This window comes from Trematomus bernacchii, unplaced genomic scaffold (genome assembly GCF_902827165.1).
Source record: "Trematomus bernacchii unplaced genomic scaffold, fTreBer1.1, whole genome shotgun sequence".
Taxonomy (NCBI): Eukaryota; Metazoa; Chordata; class Actinopteri; order Perciformes; family Nototheniidae; genus Trematomus; species Trematomus bernacchii.
The window spans coordinates 312,878-327,514 of record NW_022987769.1 but is presented as its reverse complement, the minus strand read 5'-3'; the positions used below and the strand labels follow the sequence as shown (position 1 = coordinate 327,514).

Genomic DNA, 14,637 nt, shown 5'->3' with positions numbered 1-14,637 from the left:
TTGGGGTCTGCAGCGAGGATGGGCCCCAGGTCTTATTTAACTCTAAAGTTTAGACGTTACCTTTGGGGTCTGCAGCGAGGATGGGCCCCAGGTCTTATTTAACTCTAAAGTTTAGACGTTACCTTTGGGGTCTGCAGCGAGGATGGGCTCCAGGTCTAATTTAACTCTAAAGTTTAGACGTTACCTTTGGGGTCTACAGCGAGGATGGGCTCCAGGTCTAATTTAACTCTAAAGTTTAGACGTTACCTTTGGGGTCTGCAGCGAGGATGGGCTCCAGGTCTAATTTAACTCTAAAGTTTAGACGTTACCTTTGGGGTCTGCAGCGAGGATGGGCTCCAGGTCTAATTTAACTCTGAAGTTTAGACGTTACCTTTGGGGTCTGCAGCGAGGATGGGCCCCAGGTCTAATTTAACTCTAAAGTTTAGACGTTACCTTTGGGGTCTGCAGCGAGGATGGGCCCCAGGTCTAATTGTACTCTAAAGTTTAGACGTTACCTTTGGGGTCTACAGCGAGGATGGGCTCCAGGTCTAATTTAACTCTAAAGTTTAGACGTTACCTTTGGGGTCTGCAGCGAGGATGGGCCCCAGGTCTTATTTAACTCTAAAGTTTAGACGTTACCTTTGGGGTCTACAGCGAGGATGGGCTCCAGGTCTAATTTAACTAAAGTTTAGACGTTACCTTTGGGGTCTACAGCGAGGATGGGCTCCAGGTCTAATTTAACTAAAGTTTCGACGTTACCTTTGGGGTCTACAGCGAGGATGGGCCCCAGGTCTAATTTAACTCTAAAGTTTAGACGTTACCTTTGGGGTCTGCAGCGAGGATGGGCCCCAGGTCTAATTTAACTGAAGTTTAGACGTTACCTTTGGGGTCTGCAGCGAGGATGGGCCCCAGGTCTAATTTAACTAAAGTTTAGACGTTACCTTTGGGGTCTACAGCGAGGATGGGCTCCAGGTCTAATTTAACTAAAGTTTAGACATTACCTTTGGGGTCTACAGCGAGGATGGGCCCCAGGTCTAATTTAACTCTGAAGTTTAGACGTTACCTTTGGGGTCTGCAGCGAGGATGGGCCCCAGGTCTTATTTAACTCTAAAGTTTAGACGTTACCTTTGGGGTCTGCAGCGAGGATGGGCCCCAGGTCTAATTTAACTCTAAAGTTTAGACGTTACCTTTGGGGTCTACAGCAAGGATGGGCCCCAGGTCTAATTTAACTCTAAAGTTTAGACGTTACCTTTGGGGTCTACAGCGAGGATGGGCCCCAGGTCTAATTTAACTCTAAAGTTTAGACGTTACCTTTGGGGTCTACAGCGAGGATGGGCTCCAGGTCTAATTTAACTCTAAAGTTTAGACGTTACCTTTGGGGTCTACAGCGAGGATGGGCCCCAGGTCTAATTTAACTAAAGTTTAGACGTTACCTTTGGGGTCGACAGCGAGGATGGGCCCCAGGTCTTATTTAACTCTAAAGTTTAGACGTTACCTTTGGGGTCTGCAGCGAGGATGGGCTCCAGGTCTAATTTAACTAAAGTTTAGACGTTACCTTTGGGGTCTACAGCGAGGATGGGCTCCAGGTCTAATTTAACTAAAGTTTAGACGTTACCTTTGGGGTCTACAGCGAGGATGGGCCCCAGGTCTAATTTAACTCTGAAGTTTAGACGTTACCTTTGGGGTCTACAGCGAGGATGGGCCCCAGGTCTAATTTAACTCTAAAGTTTAGACGTTACCTTTGGGGTCTACAGCGAGGATGGGCTCCAGGTCTAATTTAACTCTAAAGTTTAGACGTTACCTTTGGGGTCTACAGCGAGGATGGGCCCCAGGTCTAATTTAACTCTAAAGTTTAGACGTTACCTTTGGGGTCTACAGCGAGGATGGGCCCCAGGTCTAATTTAACTCTAAAGTTTAGACGTTACCTTTGGGGTCTACAGCGAGGATGGGCTCCAGGTCTAATTTAACTCTAAAGTTTAGACGTTACCTTTGGGGTCTACAGCGAGGATGGGCCCCAGGTCTAATTTAACTAAAGTTTAGACGTTACCTTTGGGGTCTACAGCGAGGATGGGCCCCAGGTCTAATTTAACTCTGAAGTTTAGACGTTACCTTTGGGGTCTACAGCGAGGATGGGCCCCAGGTCTAATTTAACTCTAAAGTTTAGACGTTACCTTTGGGGTCTACAGCGAGGATGGGCTCCAGGTCTAATTTAACTCTAAAGTTTAGACGTTACCTTTGGGGTCTACAGCGAGGATGGGCCCCAGGTCTAATTTAACTCTAAAGTTTAGACGTTACCTTTGGGGTCTACAGCGAGGATGGGCCCCAGGTCTAATTTAACTCTAAAGTTTAGACGTTACCTTTGGGGTCTACAGCGAGGATGGGCTCCAGGTCTAATTTAACTCTAAAGTTTAGACGTTACCTTTGGGGTCTGCAGCGAGGATGGGCCCCAGGTCTAATTTAACTCTAAAGTTTAGACATTACCTTTGGGGTCTACAGCGAGGATGGGCTCCAGGTCTAATTTAACTCTAAAGTTTAGACGTTACCTTTGGGGTCTACAGCGAGGATGGGCCCCAGGTCTAATTTAACTAAAGTTTAGACGTTACCTTTGGGGTCTACAGCGAGGATGGGCCCCAGGTCTTATTTAACTCTAAAGTTTAGACGTTACCTTTGGGGTCTGCAGCGAGGATGGGCCCCAGGTCTAATTTAACTCTAAAGTTTAGACATTACCTTTGGGGTCTACAGCGAGGATGGGCCCCAGGTCTAATTTAACTAAAGTTTAGACGTTACCTTTGGGGTCTACAGCGAGGATGGGCCCCAGGTCTAATTTAACTCTAAAGTTTAGACGTTACCTTTGGGGTCTGCAGCGAGGATGGGCCCCAGGTCTAATTTAACTCTAAAGTTTAGACGTTACCTTTGGGGTCTACAGCGAGGATGGGCCCCAGGTCTAATTTAACTCTAAAGTTTAGACATTACCTTTGGGGTCTGCAGCGAGGATGGGCCCCAGGTCTAATTTAACTAAAGTTTAGACGTTACCTTTGGGGTCTGCAGCGAGGATGGGCTCCAGGTCTAATTTAACTGAAGTTTAGACGTTACCTTTGGGGTCTACAGCGAGGATGGGCCCCAGGTCTAATTTAACTCTAAAGTTTAGACGTTACCTTTGGGGTCTACAGCGAGGATGGGCTCCAGGTCTAATTTAACTGAAGTTTAGACGTTACCTTTGGGGTCTGCAGCGAGGATGGGCTCCAGGTCTAATTTAACTCTAAAGTTTAGACGTTACCTTTGGGGTCTACAGCGAGGATGGGCCCCAGGTCTAATTTAACTCTAAAGTTTAGACGTTACCTTTGGGGTCTACAGCGAGGATGGGCTCCAGGTCTAATTTAACTCTAAAGTTTAGACGTTACCTTTGGGGTCTACAGCGAGGATGGGCTCCAGGTCTAATTTAACTCTAAAGTTTAGACGTTACCTTTGGGGTCTGCAGCGAGGATGGGCCCCAGGTCTTATTTAACTCTAAAGTTTAGACGTTACCTTTGGGGTCTGCAGCGAGGATGGGCCCCAGGTCTTATTTAACTCTAAAGTTTAGACGTTACCTTTGGGGTCTGCAGCGAGGATGGGCTCCAGGTCTAATTTAACTCTAAAGTTTAGACGTTACCTTTGGGGTCTACAGCGAGGATGGGCTCCAGGTCTAATTTAACTCTAAAGTTTAGACGTTACCTTTGGGGTCTGCAGCGAGGATGGGCTCCAGGTCTAATTTAACTCTAAAGTTTAGACGTTACCTTTGGGGTCTGCAGCGAGGATGGGCTCCAGGTCTAATTTAACTCTGAAGTTTAGACGTTACCTTTGGGGTCTGCAGCGAGGATGGGCCCCAGGTCTAATTTAACTCTAAAGTTTAGACGTTACCTTTGGGGTCTGCAGCGAGGATGGGCCCCAGGTCTAATTGTACTCTAAAGTTTAGACGTTACCTTTGGGGTCTACAGCGAGGATGGGCCCCAGGTCAGCGGGGGTCCCGTCTCCGAACTTGTTCCTGGCGATGACCCTGAAGTCGTACTCGTCGCCGGCCAGCAGGCCCGTGATGTCACACTTGCAGGAGGCCGTCTCCATCGGCTGGCGGAACAGCTTCATCTTGGCGTCCTTCCTCAGAACCTCGTATCCGAGCACGTCGCTGCCGCCGTTATCCAGCGGGTCGCTCCAGGTCAGAGTGATGTTCTTCTTCGTGACCTGGACCGTCTTCAGGTCCACCACGGGGCCCGGGACGTCTGCAGGGACACGAGACATATAATAAATATATATATTTAACACGCCACACTCACAAAGACACTCAAACCCAGCACCAGACACTTGTTACGCTGCTATGGACAGTCTGGCACTAACGCACATTTCTCAAAGTGACTGTTATTTTGTATTGATTGTGTGTGCATATGTACAAATGTGTCTGTTGATTGTGTGTATATATATAGATATATATATATATATTTGTATACATATTTCTATATATATTTGTATTAGGGATTGTGGGAAACGGTATTTCGATCTCTCTGTCCGTACACACAAAGATTGATAATAAAGTTGACTTTCACTTTAACTTGATAAAGCTCACGTTAGTGTCCAGGCTCTCTGATCACAGCAGCTACGGTGTAGATACGGCCCAGGCTCCTCTCTAATGTGCAATGCCTTGTCTTTTAGGTGTGAATGCGACCTGAGTTAATATTAGTGTCCACTGACCCATGACGTCCACCCGGCACTCTGCGCTCTTGGTGCCGCTGCTGTTGGTGCCGGTGACTCTGAACAGTCCGGTGTCGGCCCTGACGGCCTTCTTGATGCAGAGCGTTGTGTTGCGGCCGTGCGTCTCCACCAGCATGCGCTCAGCCTCCAGGTCCTTCTCGTCTTTGCTCCACTTCACCTCGGGCTGCGGGCGGCCGCTCACCAGCGCCGGCAGACGCAGCGCCTCGCCGGCACGCAGGATCACTCCGCTCCTCACCGAGGCATCAAGGGACACCGCCGGGGTCTCTGAGGGACACATGGGAGGACAGAAAGAACATCAGATGGGATCTTCATGTAGTTTAATTCAAACTTCACTGCATCAAGAATGAACATCAAATATACTAAGTCATTTATTTCAATCATTTTTAGTCGTCAGAAATTTTTTCCAGAAGGTTTTTGGTCTTCATTAAAACAAATGTTCCTTTAAGGATTGAAGTGATCAAACAGGATGATTTTGGGGGTGCAGAGCTCCTTGAAGCCCCCTGAATGACCCTCAGTGTTTACCTTCGGGCTCCTTCACAGTGACGGGCTCGGTGACCCCTGGGACCCCTGGTCCTGCGTCGTTGATGGCGATGACTCTGATGTAGTAATCTGCCCCCTCAGTGAGGCCAGTGATGGTGAAGGTGAGGTCTTTACACCTGAACTCTGTGCAGCGGCTCCACTCCTTCTCCCCCACCAGCACCTGGGGGGGGGCACAGGGGTTATATTATATATATACTGATATACATCACAATATACTGATATACATGCATCACTATATACTGATATACATGTATCACAATATACTGATATACATGCATCACTATATACTGATATACATGTATCACAATATACTGATATACATGTATCACAATATACTGATATACATGCATCACTATATACTGATATACATGTATCACAATATACTGATATACATGTCTCACTATATACTGATATACATGCATCACTATATACTGATATACATGTATCACAATATACTGATATACATGTCTCACTATATACTGATATACATGCATCACAATATACTGATATACATGCATCACTATATACTGATATACATGTATCACTATATACTGATATACATGCATCACTATATACTGATATACATGTATCACTATATACTGATATACATGTATCACTATATACTGATATACATGCATCACTATATACTGATATACATGCATCACTATATCCTGATATACATGTATCACTATATACCAGAGGTGGGAGTAAATCCTACAAGTGCAAGTCATGAGCAAGTCTCAAGTCTTGACCTACAAGTATCAAGCAAGTCCCAAGTCACTGTGGTGAGAGTCAAGCAAGTCAAGTCAAGTCATATGAAATTCTGATGAGTAACCCCAGTTTCCGTATTTAAATCAGTTAAAAGACAGTGGTTATGAAAATGGATTTAACCCACACTATGATCTTCATTACATACACAGTTAATCATTTGAAATCTAATTTAGACCGATGACAATCATATTAGATTCATATTAACCGTAGAACTGCAGACAATATAGCTAGGACTCAGTATAGCTAGGACTCAATATAGCTAGGACTCAATATAGCTAGGACTCAGTATAGCTAGGACTCAATATAGCTAGGACTCAATATAGCTAGGACTCAGTATAGCTAGGACTCAATATAGCTAGGACTCAGTATAGCTAGGACTCAATATAGCTAGGACTCAGTATAGCTAGGACTCAGTATAGCTAGGACTCAGTATAGCTAGGACTCAGTATAGCTAGGACTCAATATAGCTAGGACTCAGTATAGCTAGGACTCAGTATAGCTAGGACTCAGTATAGCTAGGACTCAATATAGCTAGGACTCAGTATAGCTAGGACTCAGTATAGCTAGGACTCAGTATAGCTAGGACTCAGTATAGCTAGGACTCAGTATAGCTAGGACTCAATATAGCTAGGACTCAGTATAGCTAGGACTCAGTATAGCTAGGACTCAGTATAGCTAGGACTCAGTATAGCTAGGACTCAGTATAGCTAGGACTCAATATAGCTAGGACTCAGTATAGCTAGGACTCAGTATAGCTAGGACTCAATATAGCTAGGACTCAGTCAGTCAGTCTGTTCAAAAAGGCAGAATTCCAGGTAAGAAAATCATATATGGAATTTGCCATTACACATATTTAATTTAAATGTCTGTTAAACACTAGAACCACCAACAGCGTCAGCACCTACAGAGATATCATTTTCAAATCATTTCATTTGTTCCTCTTCATCATTTCCTTATAAACTAAGTAGGACGATTTAAAACTCACTTAATTGGGTTAATTTAGAAATGGCTTCAGTTTATCATCAGAACAGATCAAAAAGTTCAGATTCATTTTACAATAAATCAAGGAATGATGCACTTCTACAAACAAAACACAATTAAAACATTTAAACAAACTACTAAAAGTAGATGAACTACGGATTCAACAGTTTACAGTAACTTCTGATAACACAGGGGGAAATAAAGGAGGCTCTCTATCTCTATATCTATATACTCTCTCTCGATATGTACTTATCTGCGATCGATACGTACATCTCATAGAGGACTATGATATAAGAGCGAAGAGATCGATAGATCCTAGCATCGTGAGAGAGATCTCTCATGCTTCGCTTTGTCTTATATCTCTCTCTACTCGATCTCTCGCCGTCTTCGTAGAGACTCTATATCTCTCTCTATCGCTCTCTCTATCATCTCCTTCCTCTCTCTCTCTCTCTCTCTCTCTCTCTCTCTCTCTCTCCCGACAGCCCGTCAGTATCAGTGTTAGTCAAAATGAATCCCTTGGAGGTTCTAGTGTTCATTTACCGTTTTGTCTTCTCTTTGCTTAATCGATTTGAAACCAAGTCTAACGTAGCTTAAACTTAACGTTAGCTTTCTAGCTAACACAACACATTCACGCACCTTTCTCTGTGGGTTTTTTTGTATTGACGAATGAAGTTGGATGTTGTGGTGGTCCTGATCTTTATGCTGCAGACCCTGCATACCGCTGTTCTTATTAGCGTCATCGACAACATAATCCTTGAATCCAAACTTCACTATTTGTGGAGTAACGCCAGCCGCTGCCATGTTAACTGACGCTCCTGCCGTCTAGTGGGTTGCCAGGTTTGCGCGCACGGCGCTATAATCACCCAATCACGTTTTTCGAACAAACTAAACGTAATATCTCACTACAAAAACAAACTCAAATATTTAATTTTAAACAGACAAGTCCTTTCAAGTCATCCGTCTCAAGCTTAAGTCAAGTCTCAAGTCATGAATACCAAGTCAAAGTCAAGTCAAGTCTTTTATCAATGTTAGTCAAGCAAGTCTCAAGTCCAAAAATATGCGACTCGAGTCTGACTCGAGTCAAGTCATGTGACTCGAGTCCCCACCTGTGCTATATACTGATATACATGTATCACTATATACTGATATACATGTATATCAGTATATACTGATATACATGTATCACAATATACTGATATACATGCATCACTATATACTGATATACATGTATCACTATATACTGATATACATGTATCACTATATACTGATATACATGCATCACTATATACTGATATACATGTATCACTATATACTGATATACATGTATCACTATATACTGATATACATGCATCACTATATACTGATATACATGTATCACAATATACTGATATACATGTATCACTATATACTGATATACATGTATCACTATATACTGATATACATGCATCACTATATACTGATATACATGTATCACAATATACTGATATACATGTATCACTATATACTGATATACATGTATCACTATATTTAAAGCGTGTCTATCAGATTGTTCCAGATGTTTGGGGACGTCACTGACACATGATATAAACACGGTGAGGCCCACCTTCTCCAGGTGGTATCCCAGGATGTCCCCTCCTCCGTTATACAGGGGCGGCTTCCAGGCCACGATCACTGAGTCCTTCCCAGTGTCCACGATCCAGGGGGTGGGGGGGCCGGGGGTCACTGTTGGGGGGGGGGAGGGGTGGCAGGGTTAAATCACTCGATCTTTAGATTAAAACATGTGTGCCGAGCCGAGACGTCAGGTGACATCATCAGTGGGAGGGGCTTCATTACATATATGACATAGTGGGAGGGGCTTCATTACATATATGACATAGTGGGAGGGGCTTCATTACATATATTACACAGTGGGAGGGGCTTCATTACATATATTACATAGTCATCTTGACGTACTGATGGCGTCCATGGCCACGGTATATATTACATAACAATAACAATAATGATAATAATAATAATAATAATAATAATGTGTACATACTGATACCATGGCCACGGTATATATATATAATAATAATAATGTGTACATACTGATACCATGGCCACGGTATATATATAATAATAATAATGTGTACATACTGATACCATGGCCACGGTATATATATAATAATAATAATGTGTACATACTGATACCATGGCCACGGTATATATATATAATAATAATAATGTGTACATACTGATACCATGGCCACGGTATATATATAATAATAATAATGTGTACATACTGATACCATGGCCACGGTATATATATAATAATAATAATGTGTACATACTGATACCATGGCCACGGTATATATATATAATAATAATAATGTGTACATACTGATACCATGGCCACGGTATATATATATAATAATAATAATGTGTACATACTGATACCATGGCCACGGTATATATATAATAATAATAATAATAATAACAACAGGACTCACTGATGGCGTCCATGGCCACGGTGCGCTCGCTGGGCTCGCTGAAGGGCCCGGGGCCGGCCAGGTTCTCTGCACAGACTCTGAAGATGTAGGTGAGACCCTCCATCAGGCCCTCCACCCTCACATCCAGGGAGTTCAGCAGAGCCCTGTTCACCCGGGTCCAGTGCTTGCTGTTCACCTCCTTCCTCTCAATCCAGTAGCCCAGGATGGGGGAGCCGTTGTCTTTGGGCTCGTGCCACGAGATCTTGGCGCTGCTCGCCGTGACCTCGTGGACCCGGGGTGTGGAGGGGGCGTCGGGGGGGTCTGTGGGGAGGGGGGGTCGTTATTATTACTGCAGTTTATTCACTTGACTTTTGTAAGACTTCAGAAATGTCTGAGTGTTTCCTGGAAATGTTTCAGCTTTAATCCCCTGTTACTAAATGTATGATTTTGATCCTGGAAATAACCTATTATTTGATCAAATGTACTTTATTCCAAATATTCTGCATATATACGACTCTCATCGAAGGAACATCTTATAAGATATTCTCAAATTAAACATTTTTATGAAATGAAGCATCTGACCCTACTACAGCATACTTACAGTATATGTATACATGTCCTATAGTACGTATAATATTCCTTTGGGGAAGAAGTTGTAGTTCTGCCGTCTCTGTTACTACAGTGCTGGTGTGAGTGTATTCTCTGGAGTATTTATTATCTATATTAATATGTACTCAGTGCTGCTCCTACGTACCGAACATGTTCTTGGCCACCAGGGGCTTGGAGGTGTTGGGGGGTCCGCAGCCGAACCTATTCTCTGCCGTGACCCTGAACACGTACTCCTTGCCCTCGATGAGCTTGGTGACGGCGTGGGTGGGGGTCTTCAGGGTGGAGCTCACGGTGATCCAGCCCACCTCCTCGTTACGGTTGTCCTTCTTCTCCAGGATGTAGTTCAGCACCTCGCTGCCCCCATCGTCCAGGGGGGGCTCCCAGTTCAGAACCACCGAGGTGTTCCTGACGTCCTCGAAGGTGATGTTCACCGGGGGGCCGGGTTTATCTGGGGGGATTAGAGAATACATACGTTATGGTGTGGGACTGGTTTTAAACCCAGATTAACCCAGGTCTCAGACGCAGGGTGAGCCAGGTCTCAGACGCAGGGTGAGCCAGGTTTCAGACGCAGGGTGAGCCAGGTCTCAGACGCAGGGTGAGCTCCTCACCCAGCACGTTGACGGTGCAGCGGGCGGACGCGGTGCCGTGCTGGTTCTCCACGGTGACGGTGAACTCTCCGTGGTCGCTCCTCACCGCCTCGCGGATCATCAGCCCGGCCCGGCCCCGGATGCTCTGATCCAGACCGAGGCGCTGGCTGAGGGGGTTCTCCTCCTCCTCCTCGTACGCCTGCAACACACACACACATATATATAAATACTTTATAAATACTATATACTACAGACTATATACATGTACACAAGAACTCCTCCTCGTACGCCTGGAACACACACATATATATAAATACTATATAAATACTATACTGCAGACTATATACATATATTGTATTAAACAGGTTATATATAATATTATATATATGAATAATACTCTGGATATCTGTGTGTATTAAACAGGTTATATATAGTATTATATATATGAATAATACTCTGGATATCTGTGTGTATTAAACAGGTTATATATAGTATTATATATATGAATAATACTCTGGATATCTGTGTGTATTAAACAGGTTATATATAGTATTATATATATGAATAATACTCTGGATATCTGTGTGTATTAAACAGGTTATATATAGTATAAATACTCTGTGTGTCTCTCACCTGAGCCTTGGACTTCCTCCTCTTGACGGGGGCGGTCTTCTTCGTTGGTTTCTTGGTGACGTCCTCGTCGTTCCTGAGCCAGGTGACCCGGGGGTACGGGGACCCGGAGATCAGGGCGTCGATCCGGACCTCCTCGCCCTTCTTCACACACACGCCGGACTGAACCCGGGCGTGCAGCGTCACACTGGGTTTCTCTGCACACACAGTTCATATTCAAATAAAACAGAGATATACGTTTGAGCTGCTTTCTGAGTGGAAAACAAGAAACCTCTGTATTTCTGCTGTAAATATGAATACAAATAATAGTCGATATTTCTGCTGTCAATTATAATAATAATAATAATAATAGTAATAATAATAATAGTAATAAATGTCCGTGTTTCCGTACCGACGGGGTCTGCAGCCTTGGTGAGCGGCGTGCTGCGGGACGGCTCGCTGACCCCGGCGGCGTTCTCCGCCCGGATCCTGAACTGGTACTCAGCCCCCTCCGTCAGACCGGTGACTGTGTGGCTGAGGCCGGGCACCAGGGTGGGCGTGACGCGGTCGAATCGATCTCCGTCCTTCTCCATCTTCTCCACGATGTATCCGGTGATCGGGCAGCCGCCATCAGAGTCCGGAGCCTTCCAGGTCACTGTGATGGACTTACAGGTGGGGTCCCGGGCCTCCACCGCGATGGGGGGGTCCGGTTTCTCTGCAGAGGCAACCACAGGTGGTTAGCATTCTTCATTTCTATAATATATACATTTAATTATTAATAAACACTATCTTTGAATTACTCTAATGTACAATGTCTTTTTATGCTGCTTGCAACGCAAACATTTCACTAATTAGGATCAAGAAAGTACTTCTTCTCTTATTCTTATCTTATCTGTGTTTGACTATATTTATCCATCCTTCACAAAAGCATGCTAACGTGCTAACGTGCTAACAATGAGGCTACAGAACGACTCTTTTTTCCTCATATTTCAAACCTCTGATCTCATCAGTGTTTCAGGTGATGACTTACGTTTGACTTCCTCCGTGAGGACTATAGTTATCCATCCTGCACAATAACATGCTAACGTGCTAACGTGCTAACAATGACCCTACAGAACTCTTTTTTCCTCATGTTTCAAACCTCTGATCTCATCAGTGTTTCAGGTGATGACTTACGTTTGACTTCCTCCGTGATGACGGCGTTGCGCAGCTCCAGGTTGGCCCCGGCCCCCACCTTGTTGACGGCCCGGACCCTGAAGAAGTACTCGCAGTTGACATAGAGGTCTTTGACGACGGCGGTCAGCACGTCCTCGCCCGACATCACGGGCATGTAGGTCTTCTTGGAGGCCTCGCGGCGCTCCAGGGTGTAGCTGAGCACGGGGGAGCAGCCGTCGTCCTCGGGGGCCTCCCAGCTGATCCGGCATGAGTTCTTGGTGACCTCGCTGGACGAGATGTCCTTACAGGGTCCCGGGAGGCCTGGGGGGCAGAGAGGGTGGTGAGGAGGGTACACAGTAGAACATGGCTATAGTTATTCAGTAGTACTCTGATAACTGAACCCCCAGGCCGAGTCCCGCCAGACTGAGGCTAACACTTATGTGATTATTGTCGTGTCAAATGATCTTAGAATCTTTTAAAACATATCGTCTTATACTCTGATTGCCTTTACTCTGTTAAAGTGTGTTGTTAGTCTTGTGTGTGTTGAACAGAGACATGTGATAAGGGTTTACATGTCAGGAGGCAAAGGAAGTGAGAGGTGGGTTCACAGATGGTTAGGGACTGAGGGGTGAATGGTTTGATGATGGGATTGAGGAGCAGCTGGTTCCTCTCATGAATACACAGAGAGACTGAGAGCAGAGCTTCTCTCTCCTCTGAGGAGCAGCTGGTTCCTCTCATGAATACACAGAGAGACTGAGAGCAGAGCTTCTCTCTCCTCTGAGGAGGAAGCTGCTCTGTTCCTGCTTTTCAGATCCATCTCACTTTATACTGACTTTCTTTATTACTTTATTAAATCTAACAAAAGACAGACTTAGTCCATGAAGCATCTCTCAGTGTCTCTGAAGAGTTTCCTCCACAGTCGGCATGGGGGGTCCAACCTTTGCCCCCAGTCCTAAACAGTGTATTAGTATGAAGTTCTCGTACCGATGACCTTGACGGTGACGGTGCCGGTGGCGCTGCCCAGGCTGTTCTCCAGCGTGATGGCGTAGGCGCCGGCGTCGGCCCGGCTGCTCTTCAGCAGGTCCAGGTGGGCGCTGTTCATCTCCACCGTCATGGACAGCCGCTCGCCAGCCTTGCACTCCACCTCGTCCTTCTTCCACACCATCTTGGGGGTGGGGATGGCTCTGTAGGGGACCTTCAGCTGCAGCTTCTCCCCCTCCACCACCACCACCTCCTGAGACGCCAGGTCCAGGGTGGGGGCGCCTGGGGGGGCAGGGGACATTTATTATTCGGAGGTTATCATCATACTTTCACTTCCTATATATTATTCAATCCACAGAAGAGGCGTTTTCGTACGTTTTAAAGTCTTACCTGTTTCCTGCATATTTATGACTGATTATTTCTACCATATTTTATTGATTACAGCTACACACGAATAAAAGGCAGAGCTGCTTACAGTCGGGGTCTTTGGTGAAGACCTTGTCGGAGACGTCGGAGGGGTCGCTCACTCCCACGGCGTTGATGGCGCGGACCCGGATCACGTATTTCTTCTCGGGCTTGATGCCGTCGTCGATCCTGAAGCTGAGCTCTTTGATTGGCCGGGTGTTGACGCGCAGCCACTTGAGCTCGGGCCGGGCCTCGGCCACCTCCACGTGGTACCCAGAGATCGGGGAGCCGCCGTCTTTGGTCGGGGGCTTCCAGGTGACGCTGATGTGCTCACGGCTAGCGTCAGGTACTGCCAACTCCAGAGGGGGGGAGGGGGCACCTGAGGAGGAGGGGGGGCACATTTAAAAAACATCCAGGTGCTTTACGACTTTCTACCTGTGGATTTGGGGGGGGGGGGGGTCTTACTGGTGGCGTCCTCGATGGTCAGGATCTCGGTGGGCTCGCTGGGGTCTCCCACCCCGGCCTCGTTCTCCGCCCGGACCTGGAACTGCACCTCGGTGCCCTCGTCCACGTCCGTCACCTTGAACTGGGACAGTTTGTCGGGGGTCTTGCAGCACTTCAGCCAGCGGGATCCCAGCTTCTCCTTCTTCTCGATGACGTACCTGAGGACAGGTGAGAGGAGGTTTAGAGGGAGGGGAGCCATCATGTATTTAGTTTGTTTTGATTTGATCTGCACACGTTTGATGTAACATGCAGTTCTGAGACTGAACACAGGGTGGAGCGTTCACTTGAGAGCACACAGGTGATCAGGT

The 14,637-nt window shown here is 45.8% G+C and overlaps 1 protein-coding gene across 1 annotated transcript in view; it reads right to left on the bottom strand.

Annotated features, from left to right (window-relative positions):
* The window catches only part of LOC117496739 (titin-like), a gene marked incomplete at its 3' end in the record, with an annotated part of 221,578 nt that overhangs the window by 84,189 nt on the left and 122,752 nt on the right, over positions 1 to 14,637 (bottom strand). The window contains 13 exon segments of the mRNA XM_034148477.1: positions 3,939 to 4,232; positions 4,699 to 4,983; positions 5,242 to 5,419; positions 8,615 to 8,733; positions 9,501 to 9,800; positions 10,234 to 10,536; positions 10,697 to 10,874; positions 11,309 to 11,502; positions 11,697 to 11,999; positions 12,461 to 12,760; positions 13,424 to 13,702; positions 13,896 to 14,204; positions 14,291 to 14,487. Of these exon segments, the coding sequence (XP_034004368.1) occupies positions 3,939 to 4,232; positions 4,699 to 4,983; positions 5,242 to 5,419; positions 8,615 to 8,733; positions 9,501 to 9,800; positions 10,234 to 10,536; positions 10,697 to 10,874; positions 11,309 to 11,502; positions 11,697 to 11,999; positions 12,461 to 12,760; positions 13,424 to 13,702; positions 13,896 to 14,204; positions 14,291 to 14,487 (3,239 nt within the window).